General features: G+C 45.7%; 1 protein-coding gene across 3 annotated transcripts in view; it reads left to right on the plus strand.

Moving 5' to 3' along the window:
- Nucleotides 1-2,426: 2,426 nt before the first annotated feature.
- Nucleotides 2,427-23,981, plus strand: part of LATS2 (large tumor suppressor kinase 2) — a 48,733-nt gene continuing 27,178 nt past the window's right edge. The window contains exons 1-2 of one of the 3 annotated variants that reach the window (XM_035115055.2): nt 2,549-2,685; nt 12,471-13,130. In XM_035115055.2, the coding sequence (XP_034970946.1) occupies nt 12,789-13,130 (342 nt within the window). In that variant the 5' untranslated portion in view covers nt 2,549-2,685; nt 12,471-12,788. Of the gene's footprint in view, nt 2,686-2,726; nt 3,629-12,470; nt 13,131-23,981 lie in introns of those variants that run through there. The other 2 variants (XM_035115056.2, XM_035115057.2) reach the window with 2 other exon arrangements.

Here is a 23,981-nt window from a genome sequence, read left to right on the forward strand (position 1 = left end):
GCAATATTCATATTTAAGCAAGCACATTGCCATGCTTCGTGGATTAATTGCTGCAATAATTTGAAAAATGAAGATGTGCAGCATTGCTTAAATTGCAGGTATTTGATCATTACAAAATGAACTGCTTCACCCCACTACATTCTTTCAGCCCTGGAATTTTCTGAGAACCTAATGGTTTTCTTGCTCTCTTCCTAGATGGGGTTTCCTTTCAACTCCTCAATAAATTATTTTCATTGACACCACTTGAAGTTTAAAATTAATACTTATGTAACTGGCAGCACAGTTGAAATACCAAACGTATTCTGTTTGTGGAGTCACTTTTTTATAGAACATGGCAGTTTGGAATATTTAGGCAGTTTGGAATATTTATCTTATAAATATTAGGGTTATAGGGTTGTATCCAACAATGTGAAACCCAGAATAGGCCCACTGAAATCAACAGACTTAAGCTCTACTCTGGGTATGACACAGAGAGGGACTATAATACAATCCGGCAGTCTATGGGCAAGCTCCACCTGATGTATGTCTTAGTTCAGTGATGGGGAATCTGTGTCCCTCCAGCTGTTGGATTCCAGCTCCCATCAGCTCCAGCCAGCAAAGCCAATGATAAAGGATGATGGCGGTTGTAGTCCAGCAACATCAGGAAAGTCACAAGTTTTCTACCTGTTCAAAGTAAATACAAATCAATCAATCATTTTATTTGCATGCCACCTTTCCAAAGTTAGAACCATGCCCAAGGTGGTTTACAACATGAAAAAAGTATGATGTAGCTGCAAACATAACAAAAGTAGTATTAAACAATAAACAAAATATCAAAGTAAACAACCATATTGAGCAATTTCCACATAAATCATAATTTTCCAAAATAAAAATACAAAAAATAACAGCAGCAGCAACAACAGCAACCCCGCCCCCAGTAATAACCCCCCCCCCAAAGCAGTAGTCCAAGAGTCTGTTCAGCAGCCTCAGTTTTTGTAGTTGGAGTAAGTCAGGGCCCCACCCTCCCAAACCAAGTGGTAAAAGGCCTGCAAGGCAAGAAACGGGTCCTTCCAGACTCAGCCAAGATGGTCATGAACAGGTGATTGGGCTGGAAACTCTGATGTTACTCCTGGCTTTGTACTGGGTTCAGCCACTGATCCATCTAGGCATGCCCACCAGCCAAGTCTACCAGCAGGATGCAAAAGTCCCCAGGCTCAACCAGAAGCTCCAAGTATTTCTTTATTGCATGTATATAACACTGTTCTCTCCAAGGAGCTCAATGTGACACACATGGTTCTCCACCTACTCATTTAATCCCAACAACACCGTGAGGTAGGGTAGGCTGGGAGGCAGTGACTGGCCCAAGGTCACCTAGTCAGCATCACTGAGTGAGGATTCAAACCCTGGTCTCCCAGGTGCTAGTGCAACACTCTTAACTACTATGCCACACTGGATCTCTTGGGGAAGAGCCCTTTCTGAACCCCTTGAAAGCCACTGCTAAAAATGATACTGAGCTGTACTATGACCTCCTTTCCTGTAATTCCAACCTTAATCATTTTACTGGTAAGCAAAATTACTGGTAATGTTTCTTAATATTTTTGATGATACCAGTGTAACTATATACTGTTCTGTCAAAAGACTGTACTGTCAAAAGAATCTTAAATATGAATAGTAATTGCAAGTCAATGGAAAACAGTCCCAAATCTTACACTGGATGCTTGGTACTGCTCACTCTCTGGAATATAGCTATAATGGAGAAAATAATTTGAGATTTTGGCAAGGACCAGAACCTCCAGCCACTTTTTATACGATTTGGCATTCCTTCGGGGATATATGCAGCGGAACAATTATTTTCAAGAAAACTCTCCACACAAGCCTGGCAAATCTGGAACAATAGTAGATGATCTGATAAGGTTGATGGCCTTTACTTGGACTTTGAAAGTTTAACTCATGTGCAACTACCGATTCTATGCACCTATTCTACAGTGTTGTTTTTATCTTTTAATTTTCATGTTGTTATAACTATCCTCTCTGTTTCTTTCCGTTGGGCAAACGAGTCCTGCATTGCAGCGGGATCGCGGTCCCTTCCAGCTCTACAATTCTATATTCATCATTATAAAATGGAGTAGGCTATTTTTTAAAAAAACAAAAAACTCTGCAAAATAATAACAGTTATCATTACCATTATTATCCCAGTAACAAACATGGCTTAATAACTACTCGTGGCCCAAGCAGAACTGCAACAGGTCCCAAGCCGCTTCTTTAACGCGCTATTTATCAGCGGAGCCGGCGTCGTGCGGACAAGAGCGCGGCAGCCGAAGCGCGGCACGTCCATCGGGGCCCCGCCCATCCCGCGCTTGACGAGCAGGGCTCCGCGGCTCTGCCCCGCCCCTTTTCTTTCCCCGCTGGAATGCTGAAGGGGAGGGAGGCGGAATGACGCTGGAGCCCGGGTCACGTGGCACGAGTGGAATGCTAACAATGTAGCGAATGTCCCAACTGTGCTCGGCCGCCGCCGCATTCGGAGCCCGAAAGGGGGAAAGGGAAGAATGGAGACGGAGCGGGGCGCTGGGGGCGGCGGCAGCAGTCGAGGCAGCGGCAGGAGGCAGCGAAGAGGAGTTACGGCGGCGGCCCCCTGATTCTCCCGCGGGCACCGAGAGAGGGAGGGGGCTGCGTGCGGGGAACCCCCTTCCCCGCTCGACCAAGACGGTAAGGGGGTTGTTGGAGGGGTGGGGCAAGGGGGCTTCCCCCTGGTGGAGCAGGCTGAGCCCTTCCACCTGCCCCTCCCTCCCCACTCGTCGTTACTTCGCAGCTTTCTGGCTCCTTTTCTTCTTTCTTTACAGGGGATTTTTGCAGAACAGTTGCGCAGGGATTTTAGAGGGGGCAACTTTCCCCGGGGAATCCTGAAGTTGCGCTTTAAAAGAAAGAAAAAAGACATACACGCGACGCGATTTCTTATTCCGGGAAGGGAAAGAGTCCGGGAGGGAGCTGGGCAATCGGCGGAGGAGAGCGGCTCTTCCTGGAAGGAGAGCGGGGGAGTTCCTCAGAGGGAGCGACGGAGGGCAGCTGCTTTTGCCAAGAAGCGGAAAGTGGCTGCCTACTCGACGGCGTGTGCTAAGGACACGGGCCGTGCGGGGGGGGGGGGGTTGGCAAGCCAGCAAAGGCAGGGCTGGGCGAAGATGCGGTTGTAGGGAGGGAGCCCTGTGGGTCCAGACCCCCGGGGACTTGAAGGAGAAAGGCGGCACGCGAAAGCATCTTCGCGTTCTCAAGACTGGTCGGGACCAAATCCCCGCCCTGGATGGTGGGTGCCGGCAGCCCCAGAGGCGGCTGGGGTGGAGAAAGTGGTATCTGTGGCAACAGGATTTGCTGGCAAGCCGAGGGAGGGTTGGGATTCTGGCCCGCCGCTTCCCTTTTGCTTTGCTAAGTGGAGCGCTAGTTGCTGACCAGGGGGCCTCGTCGGCTAAAACTTGCGTTTTTAGAGGGCGCTGCGCAGCATGCAGAAGAGGAAGAGCGAGCCTGTTCTGGATTATTTGACGTGCTGTTGGATCTGGATTTAGGGGCTGAACTGGCCATGGTGTCAACCGCTGGTGGCAGTTGCCCCGTAAGCGTTTCCACACGTCACGGGCCCCTTTGAGACCGTTTACACGCCCAGGTAAGCCCAGTCGCGTGTGTAGCGTTAGCTCGTCCAGGGAGAGGTAGCTCGGGCAGTGAGTTGAGCCGACGGCGGCGTGTTAATTTCTACACGCGAATGGGGCTTCTTCCGTGGTAAAGGGACGGTCGGGAGAGATGCGGAATAAGATGGGCAATATTTTAACCCGTGGCACGTCTTAAGGTCCAAGTCAGCCTGCCCCGCGGAGAGGGGCGTGTGCGCGTCCGCGCCTTAAAAAATCAAAATCAAATGTGGGATTTTGTTCTGTCCTTTCGGTGCAGAACAGGGCAATTTCTAATTCGCCCCGCGAGTCCGGGTTTCATTATAATTATTATTTCGGATTAAGCCATGCGGCGCGCAAGAGCGTGGTTATTTTATTTTTTTTGAGGATGTGGCATGGAAGGGACAAGAGACGGGGCTTTCCTGCCCGGTCCTGTGCGCGATTCCTGCGAAGTTTCGCGGCGCTTGGCGCTCTAGAACCAGATGGCGCGCTCGGGATTGCAACCTCTCCCGGCTTTTGGAGGCAGGAGCGGCCGAGCGACCTTCGCCTCTTCCTCTTGCCCAGCGCCACACCTCCCGTGGGCTGTGGAAGAGGGCGGGGGGGGAGAGAGATTGCGCTTCCACTGTCTTAAAGCCTTTCCAGAGAGGCCTTTGAACGGGAGTCTCCGTGCGCCCGGCCGCTGTCGCGCTCGCCCTCTGCCAAAGCGCGGCGCTCCCTCTCTTTTCGCTCGAGGCCTCTCGCGGCTCCCTGGCCGGAAGAATCGAGCAAACTTTCTTCCCAGCCCTTGGAAGTCGGACGGCGCTGCGCGGAGGGGAGTGGCGCCTTGGCCGCTTGCTCGAGCCCGCTTTGTGCAGCTCCGTTCTGGGCCGGGGGAAATCTTGGAGCGGTTGCCTCCGCCGCCCATCCCTTATGCCCGGGCTTCGCCTTCCCGGCTTCTCCTCACCCGCTTTGGAGTAGATAGTGGTGGCCGTGTGACAGCTGAGCCCAGCCGCAGGACCTTCTTTGCTTTCCCAACCCCGGCCCCTCTGTCTTGGAGAAGCGCCCTGCAACCTCCCCTCAGTGTGGGCTTGAGGGGTGAAGTTTGAAGCGGGAAAAGGTTGGGGCTTGCTTTCAGCGCCAAAGCAGATCTCCAGTGTTTTTATTCCTCCTGGGCCTTCACAGGAGAATCTTGTGCATGGTTTGGGGGAAAGTGGATAGAGAGGTTTTTCTTTGGGGCCGACCCACCAGGTGAGGCAGTTGCCTCAGGTGGCATGGTCTACAGGAGAAGCACATCACAATGTCACATCTATCCCCTCCTGTTGCTGATGTAGATCTTCCCTCACCCCTTCCTGGGTGGGGAGGGGGGGCCCTTTGTCATTTGTGGGGTCTGCCATGTGCCAAAGTATCTTCTTTTTTCTACCTCATAATATTAGAACTCCCCACCCCCGTCATCCAGTGAAGCTGAAGGGTGGGAGGGAAATTCAGAATAGCCCCAAAGGAAGCTGTTCCTCACACAGCATGTAACTGAGCCGTAGAAAATTCTGTAACCAGATGTATTGATGGCCACCAATTCGGATGAGGGGATGAGGCATATTCATGTTCTATAAGGGGATGAGGCATATTCATGTTCTATAAGGCTCTCGGTGGCTACTACCATAGTGACTGGATGCTTCCAAATACCAATCGCTAGAGGCCACAAGCAAGAGTGCTGGTGTGCTTATATCCTGATTGTGGGCTCCTATGGGCAACTGGGTTGAGTACTGGGAGAGCAAAATATGGGGCTAGATGGGCCTTTGAGTGCTCTTCTTGCATTCTTAAGACATTTTCACAAATCACATTTCATTGCTGCAATTTCTACCACAGTAATCTAGATGTGAATCCAATATTGCTGTGAGAAATTTGGCTTTAAAATTGAAAGCTTTTTACTTTCCATCCCACATTAATTAGCAGGGGAGAGGACCAGAGAAGAGGTTTCTTTGCAGATTTTTGAGAGCGAGGCATCAGTGTGTGCTGGAAGTTGAAGGGGGACTACGGTACCTAGCTTCATCAGGTCAGGTGACTAACCATGGAGACATGGGTGATAGGAAGCAGTTGATGGCTTGGGTCTATTTCCTTTTGGCAGATGCATTTTCAGACAATCATTTTCTTACCTTATATCTTTCACCACCACTTTTTCTCCCAAGTTATAATAATGTTAGTAGTTCAGAGGACTCTTATAATTATTATAGAGCACTCTGGGAGTTCTCACTTGAAACAGACAAGCAAAACGCTGCTGATAACATTTTCATCTCTTGTGAAGGCTCTCTAGGAAAGCTCAATCCATGATAACTATCAGAGGCAGAATGCATAAAGAAAGCTAATTTTTCTGCAGTTTCAGTTGTTCTTTATGCATATTTCTCTGTAACTTTAAAGTTACACAATTAGCAGTTTGTCCAGCAAAAATAATAATGCTGTTTTGCAGAATTGTAGCAATTGTTATTATGTGGGATATTAAACAGTGTTGAATTGTTCTTTTAAAAAGAGAGATTCATTATGCTCTGTGAAGTTCTGTAATAAATGAACTTTTGACAGCTGCAATTTGCATAGGCATTCCTATACTGCAGGTTTATTTGTGTGTTTGCAGTCTTGTGTTGCATAGCTTGGGGTGCATATATGGCTGATATTTCCAGGGTTTCCATGTTAAGAGCATATGCTGCATCTGTGGGCAGATTATCCTGGGCTAAATAGGATGTCTTGTGGGAATTGCTCTCAGCCCATGATTTTGCATTTGTTTGTACATATTGAGGGTCACGCTGGGACAACTGGGCTCTTGCTTTTCTCTTTTTCATCTGAGCTCTCACGAGAATTGTGTAATCTTCTTATTCCACATGTCTAGCATACTACTAGTGACTGTAGCGTAGGAGGCAATTGGTGTCATGCGTAACTTGTCTGGCAAAACATTGCCGTGTTGCACAATTGAACGGCATATTGATGGAGATGGGGATTGAGGGTGTTGAAAAAGGCCAACTATGTGGAAATGAAGTCACCGGGGTATGTACTGTATGTGCCTCACCTTTTTAAACCAGGGAAGTGGATCAGACAGGTAACAAAGACCAGAAGGCTCTTCCTATTCTGCGTAACCCGAACAATGGGATCTGTCTGTGCTGTGTCCTAGTCATCATCTGTACATTCACCACAGACAAGCAAATCTCCCTTTACACACAGCATGTTTCAGTTTTGCATTGGACTGGAAACTGTAGAATTCCCTGTCGAGAACCCTTTATCCTTTCTGGGGATGGGCTGCAATTGCTCACCAACCCATGCTTCATTCCCAAGCATGGTAGACTGAATTCCCCACCTATCACTGCCTATCTCCTCTATAGCAGTATTTGGTTGGCTTTCTGTTTGCTGTACACTGATAGTGTAATAATAATAGTAATAATAATAATACTGTAGCACCAGGCAGTACTTCTCTTGCCCCTTTTATCACCTCTGCTGTTCTTGGGCAGAAGATGCTAGTACAAAAAAAAGTGGTAGCACTTTTCTATGGTTCACCAGAGGACCATCGCTGTTGCGTGTGTGTGATAGAACCATATAGACAGAATTCTTTGATAAGTGCTTTTGATAACTCCACATCACAGAAATCTAGCGACAACTTTACAGTACGTCCACTGAGTTGTAAGAAGCAGAACAGTGCTAGTCTTTTTTATGGCCATTGTAAAACATTATCCACAGTGTTTAATTCCACACCCCAAGTGAGAAGGTCATGTGCCTGGATTTACCTCTTTGTTCCCCAATATTAATCTGCTGCAAATAAGTTATTAAAGCCTGGAGACAGCCAAATGATATTGGAGTCCAATTGTGTGTCAAGGACAGTGCATGCAATTTGATGTGCAATTTGAGGGAGAGTCACTGCCCTGAAGAGCTTAATGTCTAGAGTCTAGACTAATAAGATTAACAGCTCACCTATGCTCAAGTAAAAGTGCATAGAGCACCAGAATAATCTGTTCATATTCTCCGGTGCTTGAAATCCCTGCAGCTATTGGCAGAGGAAGGGGGACTTTCCCCTTTGTCTCATCTCACTGCTGGGGAATCTGGAATCATAGTTGGACAAAATATGCCTCCTCTCCCAAGCACAGCCATATTTTACTCCCACTCTCAGAGGTCTTGGAGGGAAGAAAAATTACTTAATCCTGTTTTGCACACTCCTTTTAGAAACTTGGGTTATGGTATTTCTGAGGTGCCTGAGAAATTTGGCTGCAGGAAAATCTGACTTTGGAAACTGCTATGACCTGATTTACGCAAGCAGCAAGGTGGCATCTCTTTGGAAATGCACATCCGTTTGCCATGCTGTTGCAACCCCACTTTCAGGCATTTTGTTGTGGGATGGCAGAAGTCTATAGAATTGCATGGTGAGCCTCCTTACACAGAACATGGAGCAGCCTCCACTCAGTTGCCGTTCAAGAAACAACCATGCTGTCGCTTGTGTCAGTTCTGAGAAGTGTTCCAGTGTTTTGCCAACTCTGCACATCTCCGCACATGCTTTTAAAAAAAGTGAGGGGCAGGTGAGCTGTATTCTGGACAAAGGCCTTGTTTTAAGGAATGTGACCCTTTTGTTGTTAGCCATAAAGTGCATGAGTGCAGTTAGTAGTGTTTCACTGATACTTGTTCATTGCCTCTTTGCACTGAAAATGTAGGAGATCATGGTGCCAACGTGTGCTGAAGGAAGCACAACAGATGCAGATGGAGTGTTGGTGTCTAGGTTTTGCTTTGTTCCCTTATTCCTAGTTATGTGAGAACTCAAGTTTATGATTCAGTTTTAATGCTGCGGTCTGAAGCACAAGTGTGGGAAACAGCCTGTGGAAATGCACATTGAAGCTAGGATGCAAGGAATATGTATGTGTTGTAGATAACTCTGCATGCTCTGCAACTTCAGGCTCTTCTCACTGTCAAACGCAACCGTTCTGCTCTTTAAACAGAAGCTAAAACAGTGGCTGCAGTGACAGATTAAAGTTTCATCCACATGCTGCAAGGTTCTTCCTTCTGTTTCTTCTTTAGATTATCTGCAGAGTTTACTGTTCCCTCACTTGCTCATCTCAACCTTTTGGGATCCTGGACCTAGCCCAAGTACAAACCTTTGTAGGAGAATTTCCCTGTTCCTTGAAGGTTATTGCACCCCTATCTGTTATGTTGTGGGCCAGGAAAAAGATAACAGGAGTGTGATAACGGCATTTTTCAGTAACTGCATCAGTATTCCTTTGTGAAGCCTGCACATTTCCTGGGTGTTCCATGCAGGGACAGGAGAAAGAACAGCCTATATCCCAACAAACCTGTGCCGATGAGCCTTAAAAGAAATATTAAAAAACAAACAAATAGGAGAAACAGTTTGAAAAATAAGAAATCAAATATTTGAGGGGCCCCAGGGGGATCAAAATCGCATGTTAATAACACCCACACTTTGATGTAAGCAGCGATACTTTTCTTGATTTGTTTTTTCAAAGGAAGAATGGATGAAGTTGCCACCTTCTTGTAAATGTAAAAAACTGATGGGGAGACACTTTGCCCTTGGGTGGTGGGCTTTACCTTTGGTCTATAGCAAAGCCCCAGTGGAATCTGGTTTGGATTTTGAATCTGGGTTAAGTTTCTAGTTGCTGCGCAGCTATTTTCATTCACCGCAGGTATTTGATTCATTTATTTCTGCACCACTTTCCATTCAGATGAATCCCAAAGCGGCTTAAAGTAATAAACAACAGCAACATAGTGAAATTGTAACACAACATCGCAAATGCAGCATATAAGTCATATGAAATAATTAACAAATCATCAGTAAAACCTGATATTTCAGTCTATTCAGGTTTATTCAGACCCTTTTAAAAATGATCTTGTTTTCCCTTTCACCTTGTTTCTTTTTCCATATCCTCCCCAAGTATTTTGAGAATTTTTTTGGGGGGGGGAGGGGGAATCCTAAGCTGTTCACGAAGTATAAATAAATAAATAAATAAATAAATAAATAAATAAATTCATTGAAGCTAAAATGCTAACAAAACGAAAATACATTGCTGCCGGTAAAAATCCTGATGCAAAATACCAAGCCATGGGGGAATAGACAATCGCCCTCTGTATAGAGGCACGTCCCTGCCTCTGTTGGCATCGTCTCGAAGACTGTCTGTTTGCATGTGGCTCTGGAGATTGAAGAAACCCATGAACAGTTTTATCACGCCTACCCTGCTGATCATGCCGTTTTGGGCTCTCCTCCAGAGGAATGTGGACTGTTTGCACCAGCTGTGTGTGCTATAGCCAGTTTTGCCTCTGTGTTGATGGAAGGCTTGTCCTCGGCACAAGTTTTCATGTACACTATATACTTCTGTTTCTCCCCCCTCTTCCCTGCTCCCCCACCTTTTCTGAAGATCGCTTTTTCTTATTTTATAAAGAAAGTAGTTCGGTAGTAAGGAATGTGATGAACATCTAAATCCTAAGCACAATTGCTCGAAAGCAGTAGAAATTCTATGCACATTTGTTTAGGATTTAGGGGAGAGGAACCTCAGGATCAAATGAGGCCACACTGTCTGGTCCTCAGAACTCTCCCCAGGACCTTGCAGAGCCTGCTGTGAGACACCAAGTTCTTCTTCTTCTTTTTTTAACTTATCCTCTGGCTCCACTTACCACTGGCATATGGCCCTTGGAAGGGTATCCAGAAGGGAATGAGACCCTCCAGTGGAAAAAAGGTTCCCCACTGTAAATAATGCACACGATATTTAGAAAATTCTCATATGTGCATGCTGTTGAAATGAATGGGAATTGTACGAGAGCTCAGAAACAGCAGAATCATAGAATTGCAGAGTTGGAAGGGACCCTGAGGGCCACCTGGCCCAAAGCCTTTGCAATGCAGGAATATTTTGCCCAGCGTGGGGCTCAAACCCACAACCATGAGATTAAGACCTACTGATTGAGCTAGAAATATATTGTTTGTAGCTAATTTGTCCCCAGAAGAGCAAAGACACTCGGGCTAGGTGCAAACCATACATTTAAAGCACATGCACATACCTGAATAATCCTGGTAACTGTAGTTTATTCCCTCACAGAGCTAGGAACTGCTTTTTAATGAGCTAATATATTTGTGTTGAAATGTGCACCAGTCTGTTATGTGTAAGAAGGGTCAAGGACAAAGCCCATAAGAACGCAGGAGCCTGCTGGATCAAGCCAATGTCCCATCTTGTTCAGCAGCCCTCTCAGTGGCCACCCAGATTATTATAAATTAATTTAGCATTGCCATTACCCCAGGCACATCTCTTCTGCCGTTTCCCCCTTGTGCCTTCCTTCACCTGCTTTTGACTCAAGCAGCAAGAGTTTGGCTGGTGCAGTTTGGCTGGCATAGTTGCGCCACCCCAAGTTACTGCATCAGTGAAAAATCTCTTGAATGTTTACTGGAATTCTTAATGGCAAGATTACAATTTAATAATATAGGCTGCCTTTTCCAGTTAAGACTCTGCCAGAGTGGCTTGCGATACCGTACCAACAAATCAATGTGAACATTAAGCCTGGCACAATAATGAAATGCTCATTGTTAAAACAATCCATGGTATGCTTTAAGATCCACACAAACACACCAGTAATGCATACACATTCCTGCAAAAGTAAATGAAGCTGCCTTTTCAGGTAAATATATCAGTTTCTATTTACCAATAAAAATTCTTGGCCATAATGGACAGAGACTGTTCCAAGTTTCCTCATAAACGGCACAAGTCATCATTCTTAGATTTATGTGCTTGTTATTTAGATATTTATAAACCTCACTTTCCTAAGAAATGTAACAAGGCACCGTACAACAGAAAATGACAGGGTCTCTATGGATTGTGGCTAATGTCGTTGGTACAGTATCTGGCTTCAGAAACTGGTCGTGGGAGGACACTGAATGTGGAATAACTGGTAATGTCTCCACAGCCTCAGTGGTTGAGGGTGGAGTGTAAGGAATCAGGGGGCCTGTGGGGTAATTGGGGGCCCAAGTTGTTCAGGGCGTCATAAATTGGATGCTACCAAGTGCACATGTGTTCCTGATAACACACTACAGACAACATGTAAATATGTGTCATCACAGAGGCACAGTTTTTCCAGTGCAGTTGTACAGCAGTCCTCTTGCTTTTTTTGTTGCTCTGCAGACCTTAGAGATGGGCTCTGAAGTTTCTCAGTAAAACTTGTAAATTGTGGCATATTCCCTCAGTTAATCCGTGTGTGTGTGTGTGTGTGTGTGTGTGTGTGCATGCGCATTTGTAAACTCCGTGATTCCATTCAGGAAGTTCTGTCATTGCCAAATGCTGACAATTATTATTTGTTACTCCAAAAAGCTCAGACCAGCATACATGAGATAAATCCAAATTTTATATTCCCACCCAGTCTGCTAAATTCTAATAAGAGTAACTTGCATGGCACAGCCTTGCATGGGTATTTTGACTCCTTGATTCAGAACTAGCAGTCTGTTCACTGAGTACTGTTGTGTGTTTTTTAACCTCATTTCTCTATTATTATTTTGTTATGTATTAAGTTTGTTAGTGGCTCTATCTTGCCCAGGGCAACCCAAAGTGACTCACAGTTGAATCTCTAGAACGAATCTCTAGTCGAATCCTCTCTGAAACTCCCAGACACCCAATGCTATTTAGGAAAAAGTTTAAGAGCTTCTGGGGAAAGCCTTTTGTTGGATTGACAGTTTTAACTGTGACATATTTCCATATTCTGCATGGTCTTAATCTTTTCTTTGTTCACCATTTTGGATTTTACAAACAAAGCAGCAATATGGAATATAATAACATACCAGACTGACTCTTGGGAAGAATTCTTTTGATAAAGAAGAAGAGAACTGCATGACTATATCTGTGTTCTGCTTTCTTCCAGATACTGAATAGCAGCGAGATGGAAGTTTTGGGGTTCCCCTCTGTGTACAGAAATTCTGAAAACTCTGAACTGAAGAAGCTTGAAAGTGGCACCTGCTCCTTGAGACTTATGTAGTGTCATAGACATACCAGGGGACTTTGGAGAATACAGAAGTGTGGCACAGTCTCCGCTCCAGAGTTTTACCATTTATGTTGGAACTACTATCAAGGGATTATGTTTTGCAGCAAACTGATACCTTCAGGAAGAACCGCGTTGAATGTCCCTTTGGTTTTATGCAAAAGAAGTTGGAATTTATGCTGAAACAAACCTGGATTAACCATGAGGCCAAAGACATTTCCTGCTACCACTTACTCTGGGAACAGCAGACAAAGATTGCAGGAGATCCGGGAAGGTTTGAAGCAACCTACCAAATCTTCCAGCCAGGGATTGCCCATTGGACCAGGAGGCGAAACTTCTCTGGACCCTAAAATTGCAGTAGGGAAAGATGCAGCCAGGCAGCAGCAAATGAGACCAGTTGCCAAGTTTGGGCCATACCAGAAAGCACTGCGAGAAATCAGATATTCTTTGCTGCCCTTTGCTAATGAGTTGGGCACCACTTCTGCAACAGTTGAAGTTAATAGGCAGATGCTCCAGGAACTGGTGAATGCAGGGTGTGATCAGGTAAGCATTATATTAGAGCAGGCTGGCTCTGCTACAAGGCTGTATTAATCTGATAGTGATATTGGTGGAAATACAGGCATACAAGAACCAAGCTAAAAGCTCCCCCTCATTATGGTCCATGGGGTTGAGCATTGTGGTTCTGTTTACCACATGCTGGTGTGCTTTGCTACAGCAATCACTCTGCCACGTTGAGTTGGGATTGAAAGAGAATGGTTGACAGAATGAGATGAAATACTTTGCATTCTTGTTCCATAGGCTGCCCATAATTTTGCTTTTAAAAAATGCAACGTGCTTAAGGGACAATGTGATTTATTTATTTTTATGTAACAGAAGAATCTCCAGTGGGGTTTGCCACTGTAGATACAAAACATTGCCCTGCTCTTGGAAGAGAAAATGAAGAAGTCCTCCTGTGTTTAGAGTGTCCGTGGTCACCACTGAGTCTCGCTCGTTGGCTTGATTGGCACTTCATGCTAAGCTAAAACATTGCTTAGTACAAACATGCACACTTCCAAAGAGGAGATTGCAGCCTCTTGATTCTCCCCTGTTGTAATACCGCTTGCACTGCATTGAGCTAAGCCTTAGTTTGACTTCACATGCCGTCCAAACCTGAGCTCCTGGTTTAGCTTTCCTGGTCAAACCATGAGCCTTTAACCAAAGGACAAACCATGCCTATAGCTTGTAGTTTGAAAAATAGTTGCTTATTGCCTTGACATCTGCCTGGAGGGCGTTCCACAGGGCAGGCACCACTACCGAGAAGGCCCTTTGCCTGGTTCCCTGTAACCTCACTTCTCACAGCGAGGGAACTGCCAGAAGGCCCTCAGTGCTGGACCTCAATGTCCGGGCTGGACGATGGGGGTGGAGACGCTCCTTCAGATATACAGGACCGAGGTCGTTTAGGGCTTTAAAGGTCCGCACCAACACTTTGAAGTGTGCTTGGAAACGCACTGGGAGCCAATGAACACAAGGTGTGCTCGCACATCTCTCTGCCCACATGCCCTGCTGGTACTTAATCGGCATAACAGAATCAACAAATTAGAAGGCGGGGCAAACACAAAAGGGAACTCCTACTCGTATGAATGGGGAAAGATCAAAGCGGCTCCTCATACACATCCAATTATGTGTGGGTGTGGACTGCTACGGTCTAATTTGAATGGGGGAGGCGAGTGGATTGACAGCTCAATAATACTCCAATATGGACAAGCCCCAGGACGTGGCCCCTGGGCATATTTTAATGGCACGTTTCCTCTGCGGAACATATAAAGTAAAAAGTATAGAGTGCCTTTCTCTTTCCTTAAGTAATGGTGTCCAACCCATATTCAGCTGGTACTAAGCGCCCTTTCTGTGCCAGGGGTGTAACTTCTAGAGAGTCCCAAGCCCTGACATCTCTGGTTTCGGAATTTAAGCATCGGTTAAAAGGAATTTCTTACTCTGTTTTTCTTCTGTTCTGAGCTGCACTGCCTGTAAGGCAAAAATGGTGCTGCTGAGTATCAAGACTGAAGAAAATATAGAGCGGCCTGTGGCTGGATGCCCCTGGCAGCTCATTCTATTTCTAGACATTCCCCTACTTCCTGCTTCTTGTGTCCAAGAAAGCCAAAGGCTGTAAGGCGTCACAGAGCGGCTGTGTAAATTGAACCCACGATTTTTCTAGAGCCATTGGAGCTAGAAATGAGCTTTAAAATAGAATAATGTTCACATCAAATGTGAAACATCATCAGCTTGGTTTTTAAATGGCGTTTTATATTCTGACGTTGTGCACCGCCCTGTTATTTTGTGATATGCTGGTATAGAAATAGTTTTAGAGATAAAAATCCAGTGAGGCATGGATTTGTCCTTTGGTACTAGACCAGCAGGGGGCACCGTCTATCACCAAGAGAGTCTAGGTCAGGGGTAAGCAACCTAAGGCCTGGGGGCTGGATGCGGCCCAATCACCTTCTCAATCCGGCCTGCGGATGGTCTGGGAATCAGCGTGTTTTTACATGAGTAGAATGCGTCCTTTTATTTAAAGTGCATCTCTGGGTTATTTGTGGGGCCTACCTGGTGTTTTTCCATGAGTAGAATGTGTTCTTTTATTTAAAATGCATCTCTGGGTTATTTGTGGGGCATAGGAATTTGTTCATCCCCCCCCCAAAAAAATTATAGTCCGGCCCGCCACATGGTCTGAGGGACGGTGGACCGGCCCACGGCTGAAAAAGGTTGCTGACCCCTGGTCTAGGTTCTGCTTTAAATGCTCCAAAGAAGCTGCGAACAGGCACAGGCACAGGCTTCCCATAAATGTGCCTATAAATGTGTTTATAAAGAGAACTAAATGTTCTCTGGCTTTAAAAGATGAAATAAAACTTTCTTAGCTTTGTCCTTTTTGCTGAAGACACATCTCTTTACTGTGACCTTTGACACATGAGATACATATTTTAAGTTCCACCGTAGTATTATATTGGCTGTAATTTGCTTTAACTGGCTTTAATAATTGTATTTTTAAATGGTTGTGATCTGCCCTTGGGACCTACGGTAATGGTGAAGGGCAAGTAAGAAAAGTAATAATATTAGTAGTTTTGTAAAGGACTGTTAACGTGGCTGCGTGCTGCATCTATAAGGAGGAAGTTTTCACATAACCTAACCTGTTGAGGGAGTTTGAACTGGGGGGAGGACTCTGATTTGTTTAAACTATGGCTAGGGCTTTAACGAACCTCAGTTTACGATTCTGGCTTGTTCACTGGCTAATCAACAACTAACACAACACACCACTTTTGGTTTAAAAGCAGAAGTGGGTGCTTTTGATATACATCTGCTGAGGGCATTTAGAGGTCTCAAATATTGCAAATCATTGGTGTCCAGAGGTGGCCTTAAGAACAACAGCAACAAAAATATGGGCTTTACCTTTCCCCAACAGCTGGATGTATAGCTTCTTATTCATTCAGCGATGACTAAACCAACTAGCATGTGATATTATGAATTTTTTTTAAAAAAAGCTCAGACAGTTTCAGGAGTTGTAGAACTAGACAGCAAAAAGACACAGCCTTACTCAGCATGAAAACATGAAGCCAGAAACGCTTCTACCGTAGTTGCCCATCGGCTGGTAAACAAAACTTGCAGGGCCTGAAAGTGCACCTTTCAAACTTCAAGAAATCCTGGTGGCAGGGCTGTAGCTGTCCTCCTTGCTGATCATTAATCCACTTGGAAGCACCCCAGGCAATTAGATGTGGAATGTTGCATGAAGTTGTAGATAGTAGCTTTTTAAATATTTTAATTGCCCTGAATGGATGCAATTGAGCATATGATTGGATTTGTTCATCAGCTTGGAGAAGTTTTGGGTTCCAGCTTGCTCTCTCTTTTTCATTCTTTCTCGGAGCGGAAATGTTGACAGGGTTGTTGCTTCTGCTACAAAATGATATGCTGATGTGAATTGTGGAACAGCTGCAGTGCGGGAAACTTATTTTTCAGCAATATGGATCGGATTGTGCCTTAATACATTTAGCAAAGTTTGGCGTGAAGCAGCAAAATATTTGTGATCAGACGTCTTTCAGCTCAGGGGCTTCCCAAATTTCCTCGGGGTGGGGGGGGGAGAGGAGGAGAAGAACCACGTGCACACACATTGCTATTTATACTAATACCAGGAACTGTGTGAGCTTAAAATCTGAATTTTCATAAGTTATGCAAATTAGGCAAAATATACTTGGCTAGTCATGGGGAGGGTTGTGTCATAGGACTGTCTAGATGCAGAGGAATGGTGGAATGAACCAGCTGGGGAACCTTCACCGGAAGAAGGCTCAGAGAATGAGTGGCTAGAGGGAGATGACTGGGAAGAGGTGTCGGAAGCTGAAGAGGTAACAGGACTTAGTTGAGCTAAGAGATCTCTGGTAGACAGCCCCATGAGGATTACGGGGTTGGGTGGTGTGCTGTGTCAGGTTCTATAAACTGAGATATGGTCAGTCTGAGCGTTGTTTTATGTTTTTGTTTTAAAACCTGTTTTAACTTACACTATTTCGCACCTAGCCCACCTAGGGACCGTTTATTCAAGGGGAGGGCGAAAGTAAAATTCATGCATGTCCCATCTGTGTCCATGAAGTTTGAGCCCAGATAAGGTCCCACTGGAAGGCAAGCCAGTTCCCCTCCACCTTAAATTGTTGCTATTTGCTTTTATCAGCCACACCATAACATTTTGGCAATGTGCAAATTAAAAACAAATACCCCTTCTCTAGCATCTAGGACTTTAACAGCTGCAGTTGTCCGACTGATGGATTCTGGACATGCTGCTAGATTCTGTGCTCAGGCCCAACTAAGGAGAGTAGCACCTCTGCTAATACCCGAGACTATTTATGATGCCTTTCCATGACCTGGGAAGTTAAGAGTTATTTGTGAATATTGTAATGTGCCAGAGAACATCTACCTGTCCCCTGTGTTGAAGTCAAAGGCTTGGAATCTTGTCTGTTGAGGCAGCAGTCTTGATTGCATTCCAACATCCTTTCATCTTGCTGGGATGGAAAACACATTGAGAAACTAAAGACCGATAGTGAGATGAAAAGAGCAAATACAACAAAAAGTGTATTGTGGTCTCTTAAAGAATAAACAAATGTATTGTGGCTTCAGCTTTCATGGGCCAAGGGCATCTGACAAATTCGACTCTAGTCCAAAAAATATGGTGCCACAATAAATTCCTTAGTCTTTAAGGGGCTGGGGTGTTGTTTGGGGTTATTGAGGGGTTGCTGATGGTTTTTTTGTATCTTTATTTTAGATTTAGTGGTCATCCATGTGGAATTGGTTCAGTTTGGTTTTGTATTTTTTTAAACTGTTGTTGCTATGTTGCAGTTGTGTCCCCCCCCCCTTGTTATAAGCCATGAGTGTGGTTTGACCTGTGGAAAGGCAGCATACAAATAAAATTGTGTGTGTGTGTGTGTGTGTGTGTGTGTGTGTGTGTGTGTGTGTACCGTATGGGCTGTAAGCCTGCTTTTACATCTGAAGCATCAGGCGAACATACCAGCAAATCACATTGTCGTTCAAGCTTGCCAGCCATACTTCTGTTTGCTTTCTTGCTTGCCTGTTTCCTTGGAATGGAATTGGGATTTTTGTGTCTCTGCAAAACAAACAACAACAAAAACCCACTTGACAATGGATTTTTGTCATCTGGTTTTGGCTGCATAAAGGGAGCAGTAAAAGTCACAAAGGAATGTGTAGTATTGTGAGAACAGAGTCTTGCTAGGGAAAGAGGAAACGATGGCTTCAGCAGGTCATTGAAAACGTTGAGCATTTGTTCATTCCTGTGCTCAAAGTCACTTCTGAGTCCGAAAGGGTTGAGAGAACTACTAATGCAGCAGGAAGTGGTATCACAATAGAATCAGGGTGTAATAGTTCCTCTTGGAAGGTTTTTATGCTTAGTCAAAACCACACTTCTTGATAGTTTAGACTTGACAGCCCCCCAAGTGGCTCGGGTTAGGGCAGAAAAGTCCCCCCCGCACCAGTGGATTGAGACTTCCTTTAAAAATATATCTTTATTACAGCCAGTTTCTGTATATAATAAATTTCCAGTGATCTTCCATCCAAGGGGCTTGACTAGATCCATTCCTGCTTAACTTATTAACTATTCACGTGCACCCAGTTTGACTGCTGGCCATGTGAGCTGAGATTTGTAACCAACATGGGATGATAGTGATCTCCTCTTCTTCCCATATCATCTCACTGACATGGAAATTTAACTTTATAATTCATTTCACCAGGGATGACAACTATCATTTTATAATAAAGACTACCCTCTATAAACGTTTCTCAGGAGGCTTCTCCCCCACCCCCAAATATATTTGGCACATGTTGCTGTTCATGTGTAAAACCGAAGTGCCGTATTAGAATCTTTGAGAGAGAGCCTTTGCCTGAATCCCTGTCCAGCGCTAGCGTCAAGGGTAGGCCCACCCCACCCCCCAGCAAAGGGTCCACTAATGGGGGGGGTCCCCTGGGCCTGCTGCAGTGGGGAGGCAGTTTTACTGGGCAACCACCTCTCTTGCAAGGAAAGCAAACTAGAACCACATTAAAAAATTCCTTCCAAGTATCTGAAGAAGTGTGCATGCACACGAAAGCTCATACCAATGACAAACTAGTTGGTCTCTAAGGTGCTACTGGAAGGAATTTTTTTATTTTGTTTTGACTACGTCAGACCAACACGGCTACCTACCTATAACTAGAACCACATACTTAAAGCTGCTAGTTGTGAAGGCGGTACCCTCCCTGAGCAATGGCCATGAGAGGAGAGGACACACCCCTCTCGCTCAACCGAAAGCTCACTGGCCTGCTTCAAACCCCAGCTCATTCGCCCCCCCGCCCCCCTTTCTCGCCCCTCTCTACCACCCCTCTTGTTTATACAAATTCCCATAATATTTCATAAAACATTTGTGTATATTTTCTCTCTTAACCCATTTTTTCCCATCCATTTTAATATTTGTGATTATTCTTTCATTCTGTTTCTTTTTTAATTGCCATGCCAGTAATTTGCCTACTTTCCCTCCCAATTCGAAAGTTCTTTGTTGACTCTGTCACTGCCAGCCCAGCTCACTCACCTGCTGCCCGGCTTGCTTGCCCTGCTGCCTGCCTGTCTCCAGTGGTTCCCTCACACTGGAGCCTATGCAGTCTTTTGACAGCTTGACGATGGACTAGTACAAATATTCTGTGTATGTGTGTGTGTAAAGAGTTGCACAGCGCAGGAAACAAATGCAGTCGCCGAAGAGATAAGCTAGCTTTAACCAATCTTTAAAAACTACTTTGTTTTCAGTGTTGCAAAAGACATTCTGCGCCAGAGGACTTCTAATGCCAGTAATTTTCGGCATGTTGTAGGTCAGAGAAGCATGACACGGTGCTCTGGAATGTGCAGGCTACGTGCCAGTTTGTAGTGGAGTATCGCTTCAAAGCAGCGTATGTAGGATGTTTCTTGCAGAAAGTTGTGCATGTTCCCATAGTTTTCTAGTTCATTGCCTAGCAGGCGGATAGTTATGAACCTAATCTTTGCTCTAGCTGCTTGAGGCTAAGCACAAAGGAATTTGGGCAGAGTCCGGGTGTCATGGGTAAGGTAGAGTAAATCCTCCTTCAAACAGACATTGGGTTTTATTTACATTCTGGAAGTTTCCCTTTAAAGGCCTTCCCTCACATTCTACTGGGAGTGGCCGAGACCACGTAACACTAGTCCTGAAAGACCTACATTGGCTCCCAGTACATTTCCGAGCACAGTTCAAAGTGTTGGTGCTGACCTTTAAAGCCCCAAACAGCCTTGGCCCAGTATACCTGAAGGAGCGTCTCCACCCCCAGCATTCAGCTCTGAGGGCCTTCTGGCAGTTCCCTCACTCCAAGAAGAGAGGTTACAGGGAACCAGGCAAAGGGCCTTCTCGGTAGTGACGCCCATCCTGCGGCATGCCCTCCCATCAGATGTCAAGGAAATAAACAACTATCAGACTTTTTAAGAAGACCTCTGAAGGCAGCCCTGTTCAGGGAAGTTTTTAATGTTTTCTGTTTTTAGTGTTCTGTTGGGAGCCGCCCAGAGTAGCTGCGGAAGCCCAGCCAGATGGGCGGGGTATAAATATATATTATTATTATTATTATTATAAATTACTGTGTATGTCCATGGACTCTGAAGGATACAGAGCTTCGATGTGGCAGTTCCGAATGTGGGTGCCTTGCCTCTCAATTTTGCGGCTGCTTTCAAAGTTTCTTATAGTTTAATTCTTCTGTCTGTATACTGGGGAAAATAATACTCAGTTAACTCAGTGTTGTGAAGCTCACAGGGTGACCTTGAGCACTATTCACCATCTCTCACACTAACCTTTACAGGGTAGTTGCAAGGAAGAAAAGGTGGGGTAGGTTATCATAGAATTGTGGAGTTGGAAGGAACCCTAAGGGCCACCCTGTCCAACTCCCCGCAATGCAGGAATCTCAACTATAACAGCCAAGACAGGTGGCCATCCAACCTCTGCTTAAAAATCTACAAGGAAGGAGAGTCCACAACCCCTAGGGCATGGGTTGGCAAACTAAGACCCACAGGCTGGATCAGGCCGAACTGCCTTCTAGATGCGGTCTGGGAATCGCCACGTGGATCGCCAACGTGCGCATTCTTTCCCTCTCCCTCACACAGTGGCACTTTTCTCCTCCTCAGGGATGGAGCAATCTTGTCCCACGCCAGACACCATCAATGGCAGGAGTAGGCTCTCCCACCTGCCCGCCTCAAACAGTGCGGCGCTGTGAAGGGGGCATGTGGCGCCGGCTGCTGCTGCATTTTCCTCCTGCTCCCTCTCCCTCAATTCGCCCTTTTTCCGTGCCGCTTCCTTGCGCGCTTTCTTCATCACTGCCTGCCTGCCTCCCTCCTTCATTCCTCCCATGGTGTTCAGGCGGTTGTTGCAGTGGCCATGGCCACCACTTGTGGTTTGGCGGGCGGCTCTGTCTTCTCCGCGATGCCTCTCAGGAAGCAGCAGCATCAGGTGGTGGGTAAAAGCTCTGGCGACGCCCCGGTTCTCCTACCTCCATCCGTGGGTCTTCCGCCAGGGCTGCTGCTTCTGTCTTCACCGGCCAACACAGCCTCCTACCCCGCCATGGCGCTTGGCTGGCTGGAGAAGCCCAACTGCGGCTATTGGGACGACAACTGGGACAGGTAAAGTGAAGCATCTTCATGCCTCTTTGCAGGCGAGTGAAAATCGTTCATTTTTTTTTCTTTCCAAAATATAGTCTGGCCCCACACAAGGTCTGAGAGACAATGGACCGGCCCCCTGCTGAAAAAGTTTGCTGACCCCTGCCCTAGGGAGTCCTTTCCACTGTCAAGCAGCTCTTCCTGTCAGACTATAGATACTTCCAAGCATGCCTTCAAGGAGGATAGGACATAACAGTACTTCTCATTTTCATTTATTTAATAGCAGCCCTAGAGACTTAAAGCAGTGTTCAACCAAATAATTACGCAAGTGGAAGGGCATCCATTTGACTCTTCTCTTCCTGCATACGGCTTGAGCCATCCCCAGATCTTCTCCAGAACTATGGGTTCTTTGGGGGTTAAAGTGTGACTAGGAAGGTCAATAAAGAAGGTGTTATCTCCTGAGGGAGAAGGACTTGACTGCTAGTGTTTTAATCATATAGCAGTGCTAGAACAGATCTCGGGGGACGGGTGGAAAGGGAGAAGCCCCATTGCACAAGGGCAAGTCATTCCCCTCGCACAAGGAGTGATTTAGTGCTTTGTTGAATGCCACCCTTCACGTTCACTACAAACATCTAGCACAAGAAATACCTAAATTAAGGTGGCTCGATTGGGCAAAAGGCTTGAGTTTAAGGATGCGACAAAGATTTTAATTAAAAAGTACAAAGTGCAATGGAATTCAAAAGCCGGAAAGTGCAGATGGCAGAGGAACATGCATGTTTTCATGGATAGCTTCCCTTCCTTCACACCATCTTTTCCTCCTCTTCCAGCTTGTACCAGTGAAATGCTTTCATTGTCCATCTTTAAAAGTGCAGGGGAAGAGTTTCGAGCTGGCAAAAAAAAAAAGTTTTATTTTCATTTTTTAGTTTAAGTGCAAGTTTTCTGTTTGGAACTGACCATTTGGAATGGTGTTTAAGAACCTCCTGTTCCCATGTGGAATATGTTTGGCGTGGAACACTGCTAAATATATATTTGTGGCATTTTGACAATGAGAAAGCCATTGTTGGTGGTTTAGGTTTTTACATCTTTTAACGTTTCCGCTGGTAATGTACTGTGCAAGACCTCGTTCCTGTCTGTTCTGCACCTTGAGGACGAGGAAGCAAATGTATGCTTCAGCCTCTGAAATCACGAGCAAACAGTGTCCTTGGATGGTCAAAGGTATAAAAGAAGAAAAGAAAAGACAAGGTATAGATAGGCACTGTGTTTTATATTTATGTGGTTGCATTCAACTAAACTTTACTCAGGAGTTGACCTGTTGAGACTAATGGGCCTAAGTTAGTCATGGTCATTAATTTCAGTTGGTCTACTCTGAGCAATGGTTAGCAGAATTTCACCCATGGTCTTTGCAGCCCAGGTACCTTGGGCAGCTCTCACTCTCAGCTCTCACTTCCATACTGAGAGTGAGAGCTGCCCAAGCTACCTGGCTGCAAAGACCATGGGTGAAATTCTGCTAACCATTGCTCAGAGTAAACCAACTGAAATTAATGACCATGACTTTAGGGTCCAGTGGGAGCTGGACCATAAAGAAGGCTGATCGCCGAAGAATTGATGCTTTTGAATTATGGTGCTGGAGGAGACTCTTGAGAGTCCCATGGACTGCAAGAAGATCAAACCTATCCATTCTTAAGGAAATCAGCCCTGAGTGCTCACTGGAAGGACAGAGCCTGAAGCTGAGGCTACAATACTTTGGCCATCTCATGAGAAGAGAAGACTCCCTGGAAAAGACCCTGATGCTGGGAAAGATTGAGGGCACTAGGAGAAGGGGACGACAGAGGGCGAGATAGTTGTTGAACAGTGTTCTCAAAGCTACCAACATGAGTCTGACCAAACTGCGGGAGGCAGTGGAAGACAAGAGTGCCTGGCGTGCTCTGGTCCATGGGGTCACGAAGAGTCGGACACGACTAAACGACTAAACAACAGCTTGGGCAGACTATTGGGAGCATCTAATGCAGGCACCCCCAAACTGCAGCCCTCCAGATGTTTTGGCCTACAACTCCCAGTGGTCAGGGATGATGGGAATCAGGGCCGGCTCTAAGGCAAGGCTGGGTGGCGCAATGCGGCAGGGCACTAGGAAATGGGGCGGGGGGGCACCAGAGGGATCTTTGCTCCGCGACGCCAGGGTGCCAGGTATGCTTAAGATGGCCCTGATGGGAATTGTAGGCCAAAACATCTGGAGGGCCGAAGTTTGGGGATGCCTGATCTAG

This window comes from Zootoca vivipara, chromosome 4 (genome assembly GCF_963506605.1).
Source record: "Zootoca vivipara chromosome 4, rZooViv1.1, whole genome shotgun sequence".
Lineage (NCBI taxonomy): Eukaryota > Metazoa > Chordata > Lepidosauria > Squamata > Lacertidae > Zootoca > Zootoca vivipara.